The sequence below is a fragment of the Bombyx mori genome, chromosome 5 (genome assembly GCF_030269925.1).
Source record: "Bombyx mori chromosome 5, ASM3026992v2".
NCBI lineage: Eukaryota > Metazoa > Arthropoda > Insecta > Lepidoptera > Bombycidae > Bombyx > Bombyx mori.
In genome coordinates, this window is record NC_085111.1 from 512,464 (window position 1) to 536,296 (window position 23,833).

General features: G+C 38.2%; 1 protein-coding gene across 1 annotated transcript in view; it reads right to left on the reverse strand.

Moving 5' to 3' along the window:
• LOC105841815 (zwei Ig domain protein zig-8) overlaps positions 1 to 23,833 on the reverse strand; it is a 348,782-nt gene that overhangs the window by 278,592 nt on the left and 46,357 nt on the right. The window contains exon 2 of the mRNA XM_062668506.1: positions 21,196 to 21,443. Within this exon, the coding sequence (XP_062524490.1) occupies positions 21,196 to 21,256 (61 nt within the window). The 5' untranslated portion in view covers positions 21,257 to 21,443. The remainder of the gene's footprint in view (positions 1 to 21,195; positions 21,444 to 23,833) is intronic.

The following is a 23,833-nucleotide window of genomic DNA, read 5'->3' on the forward strand; positions in this document are numbered from 1 at the left end:
TCGTTGGGTTATATCTTGGATTGTATATCCATTGCAACCTGCTACAGGTAGGAACTATTTCTGTTTCTTCTTTTCGTGTTGCTTTTAATTCATCCATTTTTGATTCTGTTGCCTTTTATTATTATATAAACATTTACACTAAAAGATTTAATATTTTCAAATATTAAAAAATAAAAATATCATATGTTGTTCGTATCTCTCTATTTTCGTAAAAATGACAAAAAATTTATAAACAACCAAATCTTCAAAGGGGACGAAGGTCTCTACGTTATCATATAGGTCTTTAGCTTCAGTTAACTATGAGCTGGTCCACCCAACTATTGCAAATAAACCTGATGATGAAGCCAACATTGCTATGCAAAATATTTATTTGTAAAGTTGCATTTCGATTTATATATATCCTGGTCACAATACACCCAGAAACAAACAAACCGGAGGCTCGGGAACAAAAGGCATAACTTCAAACAGCAATTAATGTTGCCGCCTAAATGAGATTTCCTCACCGTTGCCGTAATATCGACAGCGGAGCTCCGTGTTAGCACAGCCAGTTTGTTTTGCTCGCCCATAAGATTGTTTTTCTTCTATAGTTTAATAGCCTAATTCATGTTAAAAACACTTTTTTCTCTAACTTACGCTAATTAGATGCGTTTATCGCTCGTCGGTCGCTCGAGTCGGTTATTGTCGGTCGAGTGAAATATTTAATATTCGTCTGCGACACTTCAAAGCCTGGCAGACTTGGACCTCTTCTGTCAGTCTATTCATTATCTATATATTAATACGTGAAGCAAAAACTTTGTACCCCTTTTTACGAAAATTGCGCGGACGAAGGAGTATGAAATTTCCCACACTTGCAGGGAAAAGAGAGAAGGAGTGCAGAATGTTAATTTTTTTTTTTATTATGCCTAAAAAATACAATAAATCAATAATTAAAAAAATACACACGTTACCATGTATTTGACACACCACATTCATATAAATATGATATAAAAAATATACTCTTTGTTTATTGTCAAACTTTTGTTATTGTTTAAAGTCTGTGGTCAAATTAAGAATAGATTAATATTGTTTGTCTTTAATATTATTTATCTATAGTGTAGTTTTGGTGAAACCTGTGATTATAGGTATTATAGAAGTATAATAGTGTGTGACAATAGAACCATAATAATGTTTAAACATAAAATTTCAATTAATTATACTGAGGGACCACTAGTGTACATTAAGTATCCTATAAACCTATAACCAATTAAGGTTATACTTAAACTGGAACTAGCATATTCTGTCTACTTTGTGAGTCATTTCGACGTGTTTGCCTTCTACATGAACGTGTTGCTATACAGTTATAAATCATAGCAAAAGCAAACTTATGACGTATTCTTAAGTAGAGTTGTATCTTCAACGACTTGCGCGATAGTTGGTAAACACCTGCTTTGGGAGCACAATTTGAAAGTTTTATTTCGAGAAGAAGAGTGCTATATTATATTTTATTGGTGTAGATCAGAGATTTCCTAAAATTTTCATGCCCGTAGATAATGCAATTTTGAGTATATCAAGAAGCCCATGGGTGACGGTAACCACGAGAAGAAGAGTGCTATATTATATTTTATTGGTGTAGATCAGAGATTTCCTAAAATTTTCATGCCCGTAGATAATGCAATTTTGAGTATATCAAGAAGCCCATGGGTGACGGTAACCAAAATTAGACATGGTAACTGCTGTACGCCACCGTGGACCTTACTAAAGATTTTTAAGCAGCCTGCGCCAGATTTTTAAGCCACCAGTCTTAAAAACAGCAATTTGTAAACTCCAATGAACTTTTTACGAAGTCAGATTTTATTTTCTCAAACGGATTTATTCCTTCAAAGTTGATTCTTTGGTCGACGTGAAAACTTCGGGAAAGACTGATTTTAATAAAATTCAAGTCATTTTGAGGATTTAACTACAGAAGTTTGTACCCAATAGCTTACCCACTAAAACAGTTAATTAAACTGTCTCCGTAGAAACTTGAGCCCAGACCGAAACTAGCTATGACTTACTGCTCCGCCTTACAATAGCTACCGACGAACTTCTTCGAAGCCTCTGATTGTATAGGATGCGGCATTGTAATTGTTAATTCTGCCCCGAAAATTTTGTGAACTTTGCCTAATGTTTCCTTGTTTAACTGTTATGTTTCAAGAGTTACAGTTTTCATGAATACACTGTAAAGTTTAATGATGTTTGAAAAGATTCTGCAATCCCGACGAGATATCTCTATAGTCTCTATCGTTTCTTTACAGGACAGAGTGCTCTAAGGAATTGTTTGAGATGTTGTTTGGATACTCAGCATATACTTATTTAAACGATGATGCGTAAAATGTTTCGGAATTCAAAACAAAATCTTCAATGTCAAAATAAAATATATTTTTTAATAAGGGCTAATACTATTCGATGACGTTTCTTTATGGGCCACATATGTACCACGCGCTACAACAATAATTTTATGAAGATCTTTTTGTATTTTTAAAACGTCATTAAATATTTTTTTAATTGTAATGTAACTCGTTGAGTATAATTAAGATTACTTTTAGCGTTGAATCTCGTGTTTACGCGCTTATTGTGTTCCTCTTATTGAGAGCTATGAGACAAAATATCGAGTGCAGTGTACCGATACCGTAATGACGTCACCGTCAATGAGTATTAACGGGGTAATCTAAAGTTTAATTACCGTCAGATGATCTCGGGCCGTTTCGATAAATCGAAAATCAATGAGCACCCATTACTGCACTAATCTACCAATCGAGGCCGGTCTTATTGACACTTAATGCAGAACGAGTTCTCCGGGAGTCGAAGTGTGACATACAGTCCATTGTCATCACATTTAAGTACTTAATACTTTTTACTTTTGGTTTTATGTCTTTGTCATATTGTGCTGAGATCATTGTCCACTCGGTAATCTATATACGTGAAGCAAAAACTTTGTACCCCTTTTTACGAAAATTGAGCGGATGGAGGAGTATGAAATTTCCCACAGTTATAGAGAATATAGCAGAAGGAGTGCACAATGTTAATATTTTTTTAAAATTATGCATAAAAGATACATTAAATCAATAAAGAAAACATTACACACACTGCCATGTATTCGACACACACACATTTGTATATATACTCTTTGCTTATTGTCAAATTTTAGTTAATGCTTAAAGTCTGTGGTCAAATTGAAAATAAGTTAATATTGTTTATCTTTGATATTATTTGTCTATAGTGTAGTCTTGGCGAAATCTGTGATCATAGAAATATAATAGTCTTTGACAATATAACCATAATGATGTTTAAACTTATAATTTCAATTAATTATAGTCGGATTTCGACTACTGCGGGGCCACTAGTAAGCATTATTTGGTGTTCGATATTGAATCAAATTAAACACAAGAGTTGAGTATTTCTTTTAAAAGGCATCCTTCACAGTAAGTAAGTAAGCACAGTAAAAGCTAAGGCAAGGCGTCGTGTAGGAAGTGTCGAAGTTAACTGTGAAAGCGAACGAAAATAGTTTCCACACAGAGAGCAGCCCCAGCTCCTAGAACATTCTACTAAAGACCTTTCCTTTAGCCCCCAATTATAAAACGGAGTCCATAGTCTTCTAACAAAATGGCTCTGAAATGCAGACAGACGGACGGACTGAAGTTAATGGGGTTCCTTTTTTCATTTAGCTACAAAACCCTAAAAGGTAAACTGTTAGTAATTTTGTTTTATTTCATTGTTTTATCTACTGAAACCCGAGAGGTATCAAAAATAACCTTCATACAGGCAAACGTTCAAGTATGCTGTCAAGTTTTTGAACAATTACACACATACAAACATACGCAGCCAGCAGAGCCCTTCATTAAAAAGTATTTACTTGAAGCGTTGAGATCTTGTCAACATTATAATATTATTTTTGGAATGAGCCATAAGCCAATTACATTAAAATTCAACATCGACGTGATAAATATTGTCGAAATAACTTGACATCTACTACAAACAAATTCGCTATGATGTGCATACACAATAAGAATTCCATTCACCCCGAAATTAATGAGCAAGATTGATGAAACAGCAATCTCGAAACATACAAATCTAAATTGAGCTGAGAGAGCTCTTTGATCAAGAGCTTTCAAACAACGCTTGTTAACTATACGATAATGTCGGTGGCACTTAGTCTCAAAATAATTATTCTCAATGTGAAAACTATCGGATTATTTAATGTTATAAAAAAATTAATATTCAGTTGTGGATTCACGGGTCGATAATGACATATACATGCCTCCCAAAATTAACGTAGCTGAGAAGATGCGCCTAACCGGTGTTTTCCACAGACATGACATTAACACCACTGTCTGTCTGTCTGTCTGTCTGTCTGTAAACAAAATCTAAAAATAGCTCTTTCACTAATATTAACCCGTGCGGTAGTAAAGTCCTGTCATTTGTAACAATTAAGGTAAATATTTTGAATCCGACGATGTGTTTTCATAAGCCTGATTAGGACAGGGCGTGTCATGGCGCGCCCGGCACCGATCGTGTCACTCGACAATAAACACCGCCGGCTCACTAATCACTGAGCCAACACTAATTAGAGTCCATAATAGGAGTACTATCCGGAATTACTCGTTTTTCCGAGCCATTGGGTACCTCGCGTTTTGATACAAAATTATAACGATGGCTTTGACGACCTTACAACAATAAGAATTTATTTATTTAAACAATAAACAATTTTATTTATTTATTAAAACAATAAGGAAATCCACGCGTAGAAATGTCGCCGACGCTACATCCCGTAAAAAGTCTATAATTTTTACTGCATCTAATTATTAAGAATTCCATGATATCTCATCCGTATTTAAATTTTACTATAATAATATAATAATTGATAGCCCGAGTATGTGGCGACTCTTTGTTTATAGATAAGATTTTATGACTAACAAGATATGAAACAAACACCCTTTTAATAGGAGACAGGTATAACTACAGGTGTCAAATTCATCAAGTAGGTAACACTAATGCGTTCTGATGTGAAGTGTAGGGAAACTAATACTTTAATGCTGTTGGTCTTTTGATGTCATAACAGTGTGGGCGGCGTGAAGCAGACTGCGCTTGTTAACGCCTAGCGCGTATATGAATACCGAATGCGTGCACATTGCCGTGAGGTGGCTCTCACACTGAAAAAATACAGTACACTAAATCTATAAAGTAGCATCGTCAATGTACTCATTCATCAATCCAATCATTTCATTCATCGGTATTTTTTTTATTGCCCTTGTCGGCGAGTAGACGAGCATACGGCCCACCTGATGGTGAGTGACTTCAGCAATGCCAAGGGCAGAGCCAAGCCGCTGCCTACCGTTGAGTACTCTCCACAAGCCTCGTTTGAAGAAGGACAAGTCATAGCGCTCGGGAAACACCGTGGAGGGGAGCTCATTCCATAGCCGGATGGTACGTGGCAAAAAAGATCTCTGGACACGCACTGTGGATGAACGCAGTGGCTCCAGGTAGTATGGATGAACTCTACTCCGGTAGCGGGCGGTGCGATGGTAAAAACGAGACGTTGGTATCATCTCGAACAATTCCTCAGAGCACTCCCCATGGAACATGCGGTACAAAATACAGAAGGAACCGAAGTCCCTCCGCAGACCCAGAGGTTCCACACGATCTGTGATCTTCCACCCTGGATCGCACCGGTAAGCGGCTTCGGAGTCAACATTGTTAGTGAACTCCATTAAAAGGATGATACCGTGAGGGCTATGAATTCACTAGTTATCTTCGATAATAATAATATTTTCATGGTTTTTTTTTCCTTAGATGGGTGGAAGAGCTCACAATGGTGGTTACTGGAGCCCATAGACATCTACAGACGTGACGTCACAATGTCACAAAAGTGGTTTTTTTTTCCGTGAAACCTGGGATAGTCCTTGGCCTTGGAGAACAGATTGAAAATACCGACTGAAGAATATATGCCCTTCCTTATCTACCAACAAAGGCTAATCAAAATTTCCCAATTCAATGATATTCTAATGATTTACTTTGTGAAAAACATAAAGCTTCAACTTTGCGAGCTTAATTCTGAACCAGTATTCAGTAAAAGCTTTAATACACATCTAAGTTGACAGATGGTGACTCGAAAAAATCGTAATTAACACCCACTAACACCCGCAGTCACCCGCCAACCTCCCCTGAATAGACGGTTTAAATTACAAGAGCCAGTGACCTTAATGGTGGCTTCATGAAAAAAATAAACTACAAAACAATATCGCTGAATGAGTTTATTCTTTGTGTGGACGACTATTATGTATATTGCAGCTATCTTACACGTCGGAGCTACTATCAATATAGTCATTTCAGCGAAGCTCGCTTAAGCTCTGGTTAGATCATCATATCGCAAAAAAAATAGATATGAAAATCTGTCTCTCAAAATATTTTTCATTGGTATTTTTTTTGTAAACTCTAAAAAAATTATTTCCATTTTTGTTATTTCGGTGCAAGTTCCAGGAGCAAAATTCCAGTATTATAACTTATATTGCGGACCAATTCATGACGACATATGTTTTACCGAACGTTCACGATCCCTGGATTTTGCATGTTTGCATCCAGGGCGCGGTTTTATGGCAGTTCGTATGTCATGTTCGTATCTTTCGTTATGTCAGTACGGCCGTTTGGTGTAGTGGTAAGTGACATGGTCACTACACAAGGGGGTCGCGGGTTCGAATCCCGCCAAGGGAAAATATTTGTATGATAAATATAAAATGTATTTTCCAGGGTTATGGATGTTTATTAAATATATGTATGTGTATAATAAAAATCTTACATTTATTTCCGTTAACCTAACCGAAAGAATCTGTTGGTGTATTGAAAAGCCCTAAGCGTTTTACATGAGCATACTGAGACCAAAAAGTGAATACTGCGATTCATCTTGAGCCATTGCGACATGTACTCAGCTTTGCCAATTAGAAAATACATATATTTTGCAACACAAAAACTAATGTTCAAAACACTCTGTGCCGAGCAACATAATGTTTATAAAAACATAACCAGCTCTTATCTTAAGCAGCAAGTCTAAGAAACCTGCGCAAGTATCCAAACAGGAGCTTGACACAGCGCCGTGAAACTTTGCAGGCGGGAGCTTTTTTACTTTTAACTTATTTCAATTCGAAAACTGAAGGAAGCACTGCAATTAAAAACTGGTAATTTGATTTGAATTTTCTTTCAGGAATTTTGATGAGCATAGAACTAAGTCTTGTTAGCGGGTTCAAGAAAGGTTGTTATAAAAGCTCACACATTTACAACTTCCTGATTGTAAATGATCTGCTTCACTCATGGACATCGCAGCAAAGTAGCTTTTTCCTCTTTTCAACTCATTTCAAAACTTGACACAATGATTTGTCACGACGAGGTCTGCGAATTTATAATCTATAGTCAGACCAAACATTGAAAACCTATCTCTTGAAACCCACCGTGGACATGTGTAGAGCACCCATGGTGTAAAAATTTAGACATTGTGTTTTTTTTTTCGCACATAAAGTCGGATCTCATACAGCTTCCCGCACCTAGGTGGCGCGCGGCGTATGTGGGTCTAGACAGTTTCCCAACCACTTAACACCAGATGGGCCGTGAGATCATCCACCCATCTAAGCAATAAACCAAATCTTTTACGACTTAATCTTAATCTTAATCTAGTTTATTATTTCCGATATTACGAATTCTGTACAGTCTTCGTGTTTGCGGACCGTCCAGTTGCCCGTGACTAGAAACCTTTTACACAAACCTGAATACCCACTTAAGACAACTCATCTAACAACAGCTAACAGAAAATTCCATCTAATCATCAATGAGAAGAGCTCTCGAGCGGGCCTGTGAATGAAACCGCCACTAGCAACCGAGGAACCCGTTTCCAGCGAGCGAGCACGGAGAATACAACACGCGGTCGCTTTGTTCACGAACGGACCATATCATTTGAGTTACCAGCTTTGAGAAACAAAACCCTAGGCTATTATTTATCAGAAAATATATTTTATTGATATAGACGAACAGTCGAACCCACGTCATCCTGAGAAGTTCAAGTGGTTTGGATGGAATAATATCACATTCCATTAATAAGTTAGTAATGATCATTGGTGGCATTAGATACACCTAGTTAGAAAGTCAGCGGCTCCCTGAATGTCATTGCCTACTTCGAGATTGGAAGCCTACGTCTCTTCAATTGAATAGTATAGCGGCTGTTCCCCCTCTAAACCTAACAAAACAAATTGTTGCAGCCGGAGAGCAACAACTTACAGCACTTCTTCTTCTTCGTCGCTTCCTCATTACTGAGGGTCGTGACCACCTTGGTCTAGTTTTTGCACCAACTTCCTCCAATGTTGCCTGCATTCGGCCTGCATGATGGCGCCCGGGACACTGGTGTTTGTGGCCTCCTTGATAATGTCCGTCCACCTGGTTTGCAATCTTCCTCGATGTCTCTTTAATTCCACGTGACCTACAACTATTCGTTTTTCCAAGTTGTCAGGATTTCGTCTGGCCACGTGTCCGAAGTACTTGAGGAGACGCTGCACACAGATCGCAGATAGACGGGTCTTGACGTTTAGCTCCGAGAGAATTGACACATTTTTTCGGCGCTCCGTCCATGATACAGCACATAAAGTCATTCAAATGAAAAATACTTTCTCTTTATTCAAGAGCATCAACAAAGAGATCTCTTCACCGTTTATGAAACCCTAGTACTTTATACATTTTTCATTCTGACAACATAGTGTTATTGTAGAACGCACAGCCACTGGAAAATCGTTCACAAATGATTCCGCATCCTCAAGAGATGTCAACAGGCTATTCCTATTTTCCTCTAAGCCTGTCTACGTTTTATTTGTAGCAAGTTATATTTGTAACATTTTTTTCGTTTGATATTAATTCTTTATTTGGTTTTCCATAACCTTTTTTTCTGTATTCTGCTTAGTTTTCATATTGAAGCTGTAGATTAGACTTTAAATACTTGTACCGATAGAGTGGCGTGTTTTATTGGCTATTAATTTGAAAAATTTCAAATGCTCAGGTTTTACGATCTTACCTTCTACGAGTTTTTTTTTTGTAAAGTTATATTTTGTTCATAATAGCTTGCAAAATAGCAAACATGTTGATTTGATATTCAAACTGTTTAACTTAGACAGTTTAATAGCCTCGTGCTAATCCTGCGAGACTTCTTGTCAGACAGTTCGTTTCGGTATCGAGTTGAGGGTACTCGTTCCACCGGGGGGTGGAAGGTAGTAGGGTGGGAACCCTATTACCTTTCGGATTCCTGCAAAGCTCCGTCTTCTCTCTGCTCCTTTTTGTTTGTTTATAAATGAAATTCCCCAGTCGCCGTCAACCCAGCCAGCCATCTTCGCCAATGATACGGCTGTTTACTAATCCAGTAGAAACAAGTCCCTAATCGCGAGTAAACTCCAGAGTGCAGCCGTAACAGTAGTTCCAGAAATGGTACAACGATATTAAACCAGCAATAGGCAGTGTGCTCTTTTAAAGGGGAAACTTAGCACGAATCTCTTCGCGCATTAGGTGTAGGAATCATGCACCCCTGATTACCCTCTGAGGTCTATCAATTCCCTGGACCAGGAAGGTTAAGTACTCTGGAATCATCGTGGAGGCATTCATAATATTCCGCCAACGCATAAAATTGTAGATGACCATGTGCAGTACATCTGCGACCGCACCGCGTTTATTCTAGGCAGACTTTATTACCCCATGATCTGTAAGCTGAGTAAAATGTCCCTTACTAATAAGGTGACACTTTACAATACTTGCGTATGGCCTATGATGACCTATGCGTGTGTAGTGTTCGCTCATGCGGCCCACACACACTTAGGCACCCTTCAGTCCCTTCAATTCCATTCCCAAATCCATCAGAAAACACCTGGAGTCAGCGTCGGAATGGCATTTCGATAGGGCGATGCGTCATGAAAATCGCCTCATTGTGGCCGTCGCTGACTACTCCCTGACTCTGACTCAAGCGGGAGCCAGTCACAGAATTTGATTGAATCTTATCGACACGTGAAATTATTAAGATTTTGAAACAGTGCGAGACAGTTTTCGTGCGTCTGTATGGTAAATATTGGTCTGAACGATAACACTTCGGTTTTTATGCTACGATAAGCTTCTAGACTTATAAACATGTATAGCTTATAGACATGAAGACGCGACGTCCACCTTGAGACATGAGGTCGAAGTATCAATTATGATATAACAACTAGAACGAACAAATGATTTATGCCAGAAATAGGCCACGCGTGGTTTGTCCCATAAGTCAACATCGTTACTTTCATTAATAATTATAATTTGAATTTCGCATTACAATTGTACAATTATAATTTGGTTTTTGAATTAGAAATTCAAAACTGCTTTCAATCGTATGGCAGCTAATTAATACATCTCTGTTTGCAGAGTTAGACAAACCCAGATTCAATTAATATGTTGGACATAAAATATTCTAATATTAAGGTCTAAGTGTTTGAGAATGCTGATTTATCACGTCTAGGCAACCTAGATCTTATTTATAATGACGCAGAGCTTCGTTAGCTCGGTATATAAGGATGCTTATGTCTCTGTGTGTGTGCGCCCGTATATGTATCAATCTAGGTTAAAATCTGTTAACTAGTGTGAAGTTGCCTATTTCTGCCATGAAGCAGTAATGCGTTTTGGTTTGAGGGGTGGGGCAGCCGTTTACTGTTAAAATTGAGAACTTAGAACTCGTATCTCGAGGTGAGTGGCGGCATTTACGTTGTACATGTTTATGCGTTCCGGTAACCACTTAACACTACATGGGCCGTGAGCTTATCTACCCATCTAAGCAATACTAAAAAAACTGAACCAATGCAGTCGACTCTAATCATGTAGTGTCGAAGTGCGGATGGCATTCACGTTGTGATATCTATAGGCTATTATATATCTATAGCTATTAATATATTAGTAGCTTTTAGTATATAGTATGCCTATTGTATAGTATTTCGAATAAATATTTCGTTCACCCCTCACTATTAGGTCGTTCGCGTAATGAATCGTATGACACGAAGCGCCTCCGTCCGACCCTGTCATTAAACTCCAAAGCGAAAAAACCCACTCAAAATCTCACCATAACTCAATTCATAATTTTATCATACACGGCAAAGTGACCCCCTGACGTAGGTGGAGAGAACTTCAGTGAGCCGGAAGGGAATTAATTTGTAGATAAAATTTAAGAGGCTTAGAGGGTGAGAACCTTTTTGTTTCGTCTTTGTGCGCAGTACGCGGCAAGTTATGACATTTTTCAGTCTACTTCTGTCGGCCACTAATAGGATTATCCCTACACGGTAAACTTCTGGGTATTATTAATTGTGTTTTTAGGGGAAAGGGCTGATAATTACATCAACAAGTTGTTTTAGTTAATCTTATTTGTATTTCAAATTGAATTAATTTTAACGAAAAGTTGGTATTTAAAGAATTATAAACTCGCTTGGACTTTTTAAACTCGGCGTATAACATAAAATGACTTTTTTACTCCTAGAAGAGAATGCATTATGACTTCGCGTCAGAAATAAATCGGACAACGGTATCGATCCGCGCGAACTTACTAGGTCACTCTCAATTTAATGTTTATTCAATTAAAATTTAAAGAGCACATTAAATTACAGCTATAAATAAAAGTGTGAAAAAAGCATCTAAATGCCAAAACTGTTTTATCTATTTAATGAGATGACCAGAAACATATTTAACCGCAGTAGGTATTTTGTTCAGAAGTAAATCTGTCATTCTGTTAGATTAATCTATTCAAAACCTAAAATCCTATTTTGATACGGTTAAGATTATTTTGATCTTGATTGATTATATTCAACAAAATTTTTTGATTAGAATGAACTGAAATGTCTTCATACATTTTAAATAATTTTTCATACACATAATTATGTAGCTTCCATAAAATTATACTAAAACACTAACGTGTTAAACAATACGGTGCACTGGTTCGTTGTGTGCCTCGTAGCTAGGTATAAACAAGTGCGATTTTTTCAGATATCATTGTGCAAGTTCATATAATACATAGTTTATATATAAAGTTTTACTATAAGATCGCATCCACGTTGTAATCCTAACGCTATTATTATATTACATGATAACTTTATAAACAAAGCTTTCAGTCCTTATTGAAGGGCAGCGGACTATGCATGACTGATACTGCTTGCTCTAAGTCTAGTAGCGTACTACGATCGCCCATTTAGGTACTGGTGGTAGGATATATGATACACGATATGAAGAGTGGGACAGCAGCTATACAATACAGGTGGTAATTCGAATCCATGTCTCAAGGCAAACGTTGACACATTTTCACCTGTAGCCACTTTATACCGGGTTGGCCGTATTCTCGTTTTCCGAATGAAAAAAAAAGTGAAAAAATACTGGGTGAAAGTGGATGAGAGACACCGCATGAAGCCAATGACCGTTGAGACGTCATAACTCCATCTATTTTGAAAGATCGCTGCGGTATTCTTTAGGTAGGTGGGTTCTATCGTCGCGCATAGCCTCCTTTGATGGTCAAACTTACAAAGATGGTACAAGTCACAGGGGTCAGCGTGTGACAAAAATACACAAGTAAGAACTTGACAATGAGTGTAAAATGAATGCAGGAGAAACAGTAGACTCTGAAATCTTGAACCAAATCTAACCAGTGTAACATTACCATCAGTATACGAAAAAACATTCAGTAATTAAAGTCTAACAAATCTAATACAGTGCCTACAGCTTAGTACTCTCCACAAGCCTTTATTATTATTAAGCGGTATTATTATTAATCTTTTATTAAACGGTAGGCAGTGGCTTGGCTCTGCCCCTGGCATTGCTGAAGTCCATGGACGACGGTAACCACTCACCATCTGGTGGGCCGTGTGCTCGTCTGCCTACAAGGGCAATAAAAAAAACGGTGAAAATGATCCTAAAACAATCAAATATTGATACTAGGTGTCTCCGTCTCGCGACTGGGATTTCACGTCACATCTGAGCTTACTAAGTTCTGACCAGAACAATTCTATTTACGTCGTAAACAGAACCAAACCCCCTAATTTAACCCTTTATAAATCAGCAGCTACTGGCTGCACGCACGTTTAAGCTAGTTTAAGTAATTTAGTGTACCATTGACCTAATTCCTAAATTAAGTATTTTATGTAACTGCCTTTAGTATTTTGAAATAGCTATAAATATCAACAACTCTACAATAATATGAAATTACTTGTGTTCCTTTTTAGAATTGTAAAAACGCTTCATCTTTGTTTCAGGTTCTTGTGCGTTAAGTCTGATGAACCGTACTAAAAACTGACCTTGGTGAGCAGAGTAAAAGAAAGTAAAATGTTTTAAGTTCAAAAGTTGTGACCTTGAATTACAATTATCTGTAACAAATGTATTGACTACCAGCGAAGCCTTCATTTTCCAACGTTTTCCAACGAAGGCTTATAAAAGAAATCTTTCGTTGTAAATTTTTATGAAAGGCTTTATACAAAACAGAATTTACAACAAGAGCCCACATGCCTCCAGTGGAAAAGTGAGAACTATCGCCTTAGGACGCCAGCGAAGGCCACAGCAAATAGTACAAGTGGCTACCTATATCTATTACCATGAAGTACTACTTTTGATCCTCAAATGAGCTAGGACTCATCAAAGTACAGAAGGAACCGCGTGCAGGGAAGCTTATCACAGAGTTTCATTAAAATTTAATGAACTATATGTTAATAATATCTATATATTAATACGTAAAGCACAAACTTTGTACCCTTTTTACGGAAATTGCGCGGACGGAGGAGTATTTCCCACACTTATAGAGAACATAGAGAAGGAGTGCAGAATGCTAATATTTTATTAAAATTATGCATTAATAATACATGAAATCAATAAAAAAATCATTACACACACTACCATATATTTGACACACACGCATATATAAATACTCTTTGTTTACTGACAAACTTTTGTTATTACTTAAAGTCTGTAGTCAAATTGAGAATAGGTTATTATAGGTTATCTTTAAAATTATTTGTCTGTAGCGTAGTCTTGGTGAAATCTGTGATTATAGAAGTATAATAGCCATTGACAATAGAACCATAATAATGTTCAAAATAATAAATTCAATTAATTTTAGGCTAATTTCGACTACTGAGGGACCACTAGTTGTTATAAGTTCGCGTGTACGTGATATCAAACTTCAGTTATGATGTTTGTACACACTTACACAAGATTGGGTTTACCTTTGACACTTGATGACTTCGCCAAATCTACATGTAAAATCTTTCAGTCACTAGAATCAACGCTATACTAAGGATTGGATTGAGAACTTGCCAAAGCTAAGAATTAGCTTAAAAGCTCTGGGTAGTAAGTTTGAGTGACTAATCTGCACGAACTCATTAGCAGCAGCGCGATGGTTGATAAAAAGCGGTGCCAAGTCTCGTTAGAGATTGTGCCGCGAAAATCTGCTAATTTGATTACAGATCATTTTCATGGGAAATATTATGAAAGCTATTATTTGTTGTACAATATAGGCTATTACAGAACGTCAGAATGATATTGATGATATATAATAATATGATATACTCGTAAAACCCTCTTGTTGTAGTAACAGTAATAGTAGTACGGTAAAAAAAGGGTGCGTGTACTTATGTACGCGCGTAAGAAGTTATACTTTTTATTTTTTATTTTTTTTTATTTTTATTTTTATTTAAATTTTAATCAATTTGAAAAAAAAAACGATTAAACAACATCCTCAAATACGCATATTGGACATCCCTTTTCTTGACATCGTATAAATTCGGTAATTCTCGGTACGGTTCGGAAAGTTCACCTGCGGCTATATTCAGACTCGCCAAGTTACGTCGGTCGTATTGTAATGAGCGATTTAGTGGGCAACTTCATTTCTGTTAATTTTGTGTCACAGTGCGCGCGCATCGTAAAATTTCACTCTCATCAATTTTTCATAACGCGCCTAAAGAAGTAGAACTCCAAAAACGGTGCAACTTGGTGCACGTGAATGAAATTAAACTTCTTTTTCGATGTTTAGTATTGTGGTTTTCTTCATTTTTCATCCTTATATCAGATTGCTCTTGTAATAGGGAACGCTGTGTATAAGAGATGCGACATCTTCAACATTTATACTATATATATTTTAAATTAGAGATATGTGGGTTTAACGACGGAGGGAAGATCTTCCACCGAGCAGGTGATATTGCTCGGTAGATCTTATGTTGTTGTTCGCAGCTTGTATATATACGCTTTATCTTGAAAATGTCGTAAGCGAGATTCAGGCATCTGTCAAATATCTTGTGTTCTGTGATGGCTACCGCCACAGATAGACAATTTTTTTTTTTTTTTAATACTTCTTTAAAACATTGGACGCTACTCGTTGCTAACGCGCGCGTTGGTCTGTACCAGGTATACTACGCGCGTGCGTCCGAGTGCCACGTATTTACTCTCGCTCTGTCTCTTTCTATTCCATGGTAGCGTTAAACTTTTAAACGTTAAACTTTTAACGCTACCTTGATGGAAGTCGCATTAGAAGGTTCACTTCAAAGAAATTTTCGTCGTGGCCAACATGATAAGGCGCCCAGTGTACTGGTATCGAGTGATGCGGTGACTACCTAATGCTGATCTTCAGATCTCGTAGGCAGGTATCAATTATTTTTATGGAATACGTAGGTACTTATCACATGTTCACGAACGATTTCCACGATGTAACAATAGCCTACTCGTGTAATAGAAATGAAACCAGCTAAAAGTGTAATTTGCTTAAATAATGGTTGCAAGGCGCATTGAATAGTCGTATGAGTCACCACCAACTATGAGCCTAGATCCGAAAAGCAGTCACGCGTTCCGGTTTCAAAGTTTGGAACAGTCGTTATACTTAATCTACAATTAATATTATACCTCATGTCTCATAAGGGCTGGCGGTATTCACATTGTATTATCTCTGGGTTCCAGCAACCACTCAACATCAGGTGGCCCGTCCACGCAGTCAATAAAAAATTCGGAGTACAGCAGGAGTGTCGTATTTCCAAAGAAAATTGAAAAGAAATCGTATCACGAGTCGGTCCTTCCTTTATACCGAGGATGATGATAAACAACCTATTGTACATGCCTTTTCACGTTTATTCTTTGTTGTGTGCATGTACAATGCTCTTAAATGTAGTGGCTCGAGAATGCTGGTGTCACACGCCACTCACATATTATCTTCTGATTAATCTGTAGTCATAAAATCCAGGGTATCTAAAAACCAAAAACAATTAAAACTCAAAGGATAGGTAAAAATACGCAGCAGTACAAAATTTCCGAGTACAAAATGCCGTTCAGCAGCGACACGTGGACCCTAATTTAATGGGATATTTCGTGCGAGATAAACTTTTACCTTCACTAGACGATTTCGTCCGTAACATTACCCAGTCTCTTTTATCAGGGTTGCCATGCCAAATAAAATTAGACAACCATAAGATATATAATAATTATAAGAACTGGCAATACACCTTTTATAAAAAAGTAACCAAACACTTTAGAACATAGAATCAAAGGCTCTCAAATCGTTGGAGAATCGGCGGGTCTTCACTTCAGAACAGGACCAGGCGATACTAGGCGATAGTAAGAGATCAGTTAGCGACGTCTAGCCGCGAGAGTATAAGCGCATTAGCTACCGACGTGTAAGCAGCTCCAATACTACTATGAGATTAACATTGTTTCTAATCAGCTACCAAATTTAAAACTTATCAGTATCCTCCACGTTACGTATGAGCCTACAGTCTAACCGACGCCAGACCTCAGTCGAAATGGCCAAATGCCTCGGTCAAATGCCATCACCAACCCTAAGATAAGCAGGACCTTGCTAACCCCAACCCGTAAAGAATTTTTATTTTTTCGGGCCGGGGTCCGAACCTCCTACGAGGTTCCCGCACCTAGGGGGCGCGCGGGGTATGTGGGACTCAACGATCTGCAGGTTTTGAGAACAGACCGCGGGCCCAAGGAATTTTAGGGCCCACCCACTAAACGACTCCCCTGCACTCTTACACCCGACGTCTGATCCTCTCCTAGGTCAGAACCCGGATGAGGTAGGAGGGTTACCGCGGTCAACACTACAACCAGACAGCGCGGCTCACCCCAAGGACGCCCAGCCGACGGAGCCTTCGAGGCGAATCGAAGGCTCTGAAACGTCAGCCGTCTCGGTATGGCAGCCCGTCAGGCCGCCAAGACGGTGCCGCTGGTGTCCCGGAATACCCCGTTAGACCAGAACCAGCCTGCCGGGTCGGGACGCGATACACCGCCAACCGGTCGCTCTATTACTCCTTGGCTAGAGCGCTGGTAGCGCGCCGCGCGGCCTCTACCCCCTCTGGTCGCCCCTTAACCTTCACCGGGGGGAGGCCGCTACCTACAGGGAACCGGTAAGGCCTACCAATATATTAATGTGCTATCACCACTTAATATTCCACTTAAAATATCGCTGGTTTGATTTTACTTCACGATGCTGTTCCCTCATCACGATCAGATACTTCATGATCGGTATTGGAATAGTTAGGTTAGTATAAATCAATTGCTATACCTCAACCCTAACAGTTCTCGCAAATGGAGAAAGGCCGCCAACTTTTAACGATTACGTAAATTTTAGTCAGTTTATTTTATTCATACAGCCGGCCCTCTGACGGTTTTCAATTTAAGTCAGGAGCCGACCGGCCAACGGAAAAGTTTTGGTAGCAAAATCATTCCACGTTACAAATATGTATGTAGCATCTGATGTTTCCCATAATATCAGCGGAATATTGTACCAAATCGAAGAGTTTTTTAGAAGTTTGGTAAACTTTAGTAAATTTGGTATTTGGAAGTTTTAATGTTAAATGTTATAGTATACCTACCTAGATATATTACTTGATATGTATTTCAATCGATATACAATTAGACACTTAGACAATTTGTCGTCGTCGTGGCCTAACGGGTAAGACGTCCGGTGCATTCGTGTTGAGCGATGCACCGGTGTTCGAATCTCAGGCGGGTAGTAATTTTTGTAATGAAATACGTAGGTACTCAACAAATTTCACGATCGACTTCCACGGTGAAGGAATAACATCGTGTAATAAAAATGAAACCCGCAAAATTATAATTTGCGTAATTACTGGTGGTAGGACCTCTTGTGAGTCCACGCGGGTGGGTACCACCACCCTGCCCATTTCTGCCGTGAAGCAGTAATGCGTTTCGGTTTGAAGGGTGGGGCAGCCGTTGTAACTATACTTAGACCTTAGAACTTATATCTCAAGGTGGGTGGCGCATTTACGTTGTGGATGTCTATGGGCTCCAGTAACCACTTAACACCAGGTGGGCTGTGAGCTCGTTCACCCATCTAAGAAATAAAAAATTAAATAAAAAAGACACAGCGTAGGAGAAACGAAAAAAGTCCGATATTCATAGGAGACCGAATTAAAAACATGGCTTTTGGCACAACATTTTATTGTCAATTTTGATGAGGATTTTTAACGCGAATTAATAGCCGCCATTCCAATACAAGTGACTTAAGGTCTTAATGTCGACATCAAAAAAATAATGTGGCTTCAGTAGTCATATAACATCAGAACGTCCGAAAGCTCGTTGCTCGTCTACGCAAAAAAAAACTTTAAACACGAATATTGACGTAAAACGAAATCTCAAGGAAACCAGAACGGTGTTCATAAATCTTTATAGAATTTGTACTTAGAGAAGTAAAGTGAGTGTGTAGTACGTATGCGGAGGTTACGCAGGTGCTCCGGACTGTTCTGTCGTTCCCAAACACTATATCGGATGACGTACGGTAGGGTCGCGTTGAGATATTACACCTTTATCGATTAATGTGGATCTTTTCCCAATATTTCCAGTGTTTTTTCAGGAAAAATTCTGTGTACTTAAGCGTGTTAGGTTAGTCTCTTCAAAAGAGGTAATAAAACTTGGTTGAGGATGCTGTGAAATCTGCATGGTACGGTACCAATATCCTGTGTATTTCAATCATTCGAGTGGAGTTGACACCATAGGCTTAAGGCCTCAAGTCAGCGAGAATCAATATGTATGTTCTCATATCCATGCACATCTGATAATAACACAAGATCTGTAAGCTCGTATACTGAGTCTCTAAAAGTATAATTATGTACTTAACAGTTTTCTAAAGCTTCCTGGCATTATTGTGGGCGTACATCGAAAACTTTCTAACTCTTATTAATAGCTCTGAAAATTCTGGATTTCTAATTTCATTCCAGATTTAACTTCAGAAGACGCCTCTTATGGAAAGTTTAGCACTTCAATACTTGAATGATGTTAAATTTGAGTCTTCTAAAAGTTGTGTCAAAGTACACGACAGATAGTTTTCTAGTGTATAAGGATTTGAAAGATTGAAGACGTTAAGTTAATTTTATGTTCCATATTATGGACAAGCCGGGGGGGGGGGGGGCTTATATTTGTAAAATAGCAGTTTGTTACAACTCTGTTTTCTATATTATGTATAATCGGTGCCACAAATGATCTTATAGCCTCAAAGTAGGGTTCTCCGAAATTACGAGGTCAAAGATATTAATATTACATACATTGAAACGTGACATTTGTAAATTCAGTAAAAAATATATCGGGAATCCATTTCCGATATTCTCGATTTTTTGTTGTTGTTAGATTGGCCCATCTGTTTTCCATTTTGGCGCGGAATTTGAGTTATATCTGTTGTTTAGATTAAATACAGTACTATTTTTAGTTATATCATATCTAGTGTGTATTGCGATTATTATTATTTCATTATGAAAAAAAAACATAGAACAAATAACTAAGTAGGTTGTCTTAAATTTAGTATCTCTAAAGGAATTTCATGTTAGGAGTCACTGAAAAGTTACAGAAAGCTTACGATGAATCGACATTATTAAAAACACGTGGTTATTAATAGTTCAAAGCGTTTGAAAGTGGCCGAAATGAAAGATTTATCTCGATCTGCTAGGCCATCAATGCCTGCAACTGAAGCTAGTGACTGAAAATCCTCATTGAAGTTTGAGAGAAATAGCCACTGAACTTTCTATGTATCACGAGTCGATCCGTACCATTTAATCGCTTGTGTATGTAGCGTGTTGCCGCTCAGCCAGTCAGAAGACCAGAATTTTCTTCAAAAACTCAATCGCATAACAGTTGCTGAAGACATGCTAGTCAATTCCGATCCAACTTTTATGAGACGCATTGTTACTCGTAACGAAACATGTATTAATGAGCTTGAGATGCAAACTAGTCAACAAGCTTCGGAAACTGAAAAAACCGCGCCAAAATCGATTAAATGTCAAATTTACGTTGACTGTTTTCTTTGACTATCGCGGTTTTGTGCACTCGGAATTTTTGTCGGTAGGGCAAACGGTAAATAAAGATTATTTGAGCGTTATGTGGCGTTTAAGAGAGGAGAAGAATATAGTTAGCACGATTCAGGTTTTGTCAAATATTCTATGGTAGCTATCGAAGCACCCTCTATTAATTCCTATTCTCACTGATTTGGATCAGAACATAGTGTCGTCAGATCATAAAATAAGTCATTGGGCGAATAAAGACCTCTCGTTTCTAAGAACAGTGTACGTCAGCACGACTGTGAAGCTGCAAGTCAGCGTAATCTGTGACTTATCCAACATGTTTTCTGACCCCACCTACTGTAGTAAGGATCTTGACCTTGTCCTTGAAAACCGACTAATTGTTTTATTTATTTATTTTATTGCTTATTAGGGTGGACGAGCTCATAGCCCACCTGGTGTTAAGTGGTTACTGGAGCCCATAGACATCTACAATGTAAATGCGTCACCCATCTTGAGATATAAGTTCTAAGGTCTCAAGTATACTAGGTAGTTACAACGGCTGCCCCACCCTCCAAACCGAAACGCATTACTGTTTCACGGCAGAAACAGGCAGGGTGGTGGACCTACGCGTGTGGACTTACAAGAGGTCCTACCAACAGTAGTTACGCAAATTATATTTGCGGATTTGAATTTTATTACACGATGTTATGTTATTCCTTCACCGTGGAAGTCAATCGTGAACATTTGTTAAGTACGTATTTCATTAGAAAAATTGGTACCCGCCTGTGCGATTCGAACACCGGTGCATCGCTTCAACACGAATGCACCGGACGTCTTATCCTTTAGGGCGCGACGACTTTTATATCATTAAATAACGTTATATGAAACTTACCGTTAATGACAAGATGTGCGCCCACCAGCAGGGCGAGGTGCAAGGCGCTCGCGCTCGGCATGGCACTCGCTAGCGGGCCCGGCCCCGCGCGCCCCTTCTGCCCTTCCGCATGCCCAGACGGACCTCAAACGCGACACACGCGCCACACAACTTTTCACTGCACTCTAACACGATATTGTTTCACTCACACCCGACAGACACATCTACGCGATTTTCGAATATTTGACTGGTCCCTGGACATTTACAACCTGGAAATAAAATTTATGATAAATAAACTAGAAAGGAAGATTTATATATTAAGGACACCACAACATTTCAAGTCGATGGGGATGTAGCAATAACTGGAAGTAAGAACTGCTTATTCCAGCAAGAATCGTTCAAGATCTTGCCCCATGGAATTATCTCCGCCATAAGGCGTCAACAAAGAACAGTATCCACCAATGGTTTTCGGTGTCATTGTCATTTGTTTCATATTCAAATTTAATATTATACTCCATTTTGCAGATTAATGATTGCTGTTGTGCAAAATATCCAGTTAATATACGACTATTATTACAATTCGACCGTGCGCGTGTGGATTGCCATAACAAGAACCTCAGAATTTCACTTAAAACAAAAACAAAATGAAACAACCCCATTGTGTTGAAAATAATGTTTTTCAACCGAACATAATTACAGAAGCAGAATAAATAACGGGCGGGACTAATTAGTAACGGTCCGAGGATCGGTGTTGCTAATGAATTTCGCAGTTACGGTGACTGACGCTTCTGCGTTACCAATGTTCTTTCAGCCGTGTTTAACGCGAAAAGGTAATACGCATGCCCGCGAGGCTTCTCAATTAAAATTTTACAAAACTTTTGACACCGAACAAGGTTGTTTTGTTTCCTGAAATTCTAATCTAAAGAACATTCCAAAGAATTGTAATATAGTCTGTTTTAAAAACTTTGTTTAATTCCGATAAACAGATACTTCTGGTTCCTTCTAAGAATGTCTTACAAATCGTATTCTTGTGCGACACTTGTCATGTTCACGAGCTTTCTGTTCAATTTAATTAAATCTGGAATACAAAATCCCGTCCGAAAACACGGATAAACTCGTGCAGATTCATGCAAAGAGCGTAGTGCAGCCAAAATTCTAATGTTATTCACGTTAAGCGCCAAACTGCCAACGCTTATTACATGCAAGACAACGGCTATGAGAATGTCGCAAGTTTGTTATTTCAACAACTTTCATTGTAGGTACTTTACACCGAAGCAATTAGAACTTTCATTAATTTAGTGGACAAATGGCCCACCTATATGTTATATTTCATTCCAGTAGGGCACAGTCCAACTCACGACCTATCTGGTGGAAAATTGTTACAGCAGGTGATACACAAAAGAAACTGAAAAATGAGATGGAAGTTACAATTGTTTAAAGGACCTCTTACAAAGGCCATCATTGGTTTCTGAAGTTCAACGACTTAACATAATATATAATTGAAATCCCAATTAAACACACTCCTGACCCATTACTATACTCCAGTGCTTTTCCCAAGGTAAGTTGCTATCACTTGTGACACTTAGCATCATCTGTTGCATCAGATGACTGGGCAGGTATCACTAAGTACTTAATAATTTTTCGAAATTTTCATGTCAATTATGTGACGTGTGCCTATATGACGATTAGCAAACTACTGCCTCCCCTCGTTCGCAGGAATTAAAGTATCATGGTTAAGGCAAACACCGAACAGAACCGATTCCAAGGCTTGGTAAATCAAAACATAGTAAAGACAAACACTTGAAAGGTATTATGGAGGAACGGATCTGTTTCATGAAGCTCATGGCTGTGCTGGAGTGGTGGTGGTGAGGTTGATTGGGCGGACGAAAATTCAACCTTAAAATAAATTGATCGAAACAAAATTCTGCCGTTAAAACCAAATTATAAATAATTATATTTTATCAATTTGTATAGAGAAGCTTTTTTCGGGCAACCGAGGTAATAAAAGCAGTTTTATTTAATACCACGGACCTCGTTTCCGGTCACACGAGCTCCAAGCCAAGTTACTCTTTGTCTTATTTTTTGTTACAAATGATATTTTTATTAAACAATTTCGTCAAATGTCCTAACATATTTTCCGGCAGCTGACGGACTTAGCACCAGCAGAATTGTAAATAAAGAAAAATTCGTACGTAGAATTAGTTTTTTGGTATGAAGTTTCTGCGCTCACGTACGTATTTACACTCACGAAACAATTCATTTTCAGTTTTTCTGAAATGAGACGTTATTATATTCTCAACGTCAAATGTATTTTTTACAAGCGCCTGTATTAGTAGCTGTTAAAAATGTATTCAAATAATTAGCAGCAATGCTGATAGCTTTTAGATCCGAAGTTTTATAGCATTGTTCGGTGCTCGGCTGCCGGAGAAAAAGCTCAGCAAAGTTGTCGTTATCACTGCGACCGTTATCTTTTTCACCTTACATTTGAAGCTTCTTTAACAGTATTTTAAAAATATAGGATAATTTTAATTTCAATAAAAGATATACAATATTCTTACACCTGAAACGGTTTTTATAGACTTTTTTGTTGTAAAAGATTTGAGATGTCTCTATTGGCCGTTCCGTTACGTCATACTTTTTGTACTTTTCTCAATGAGCA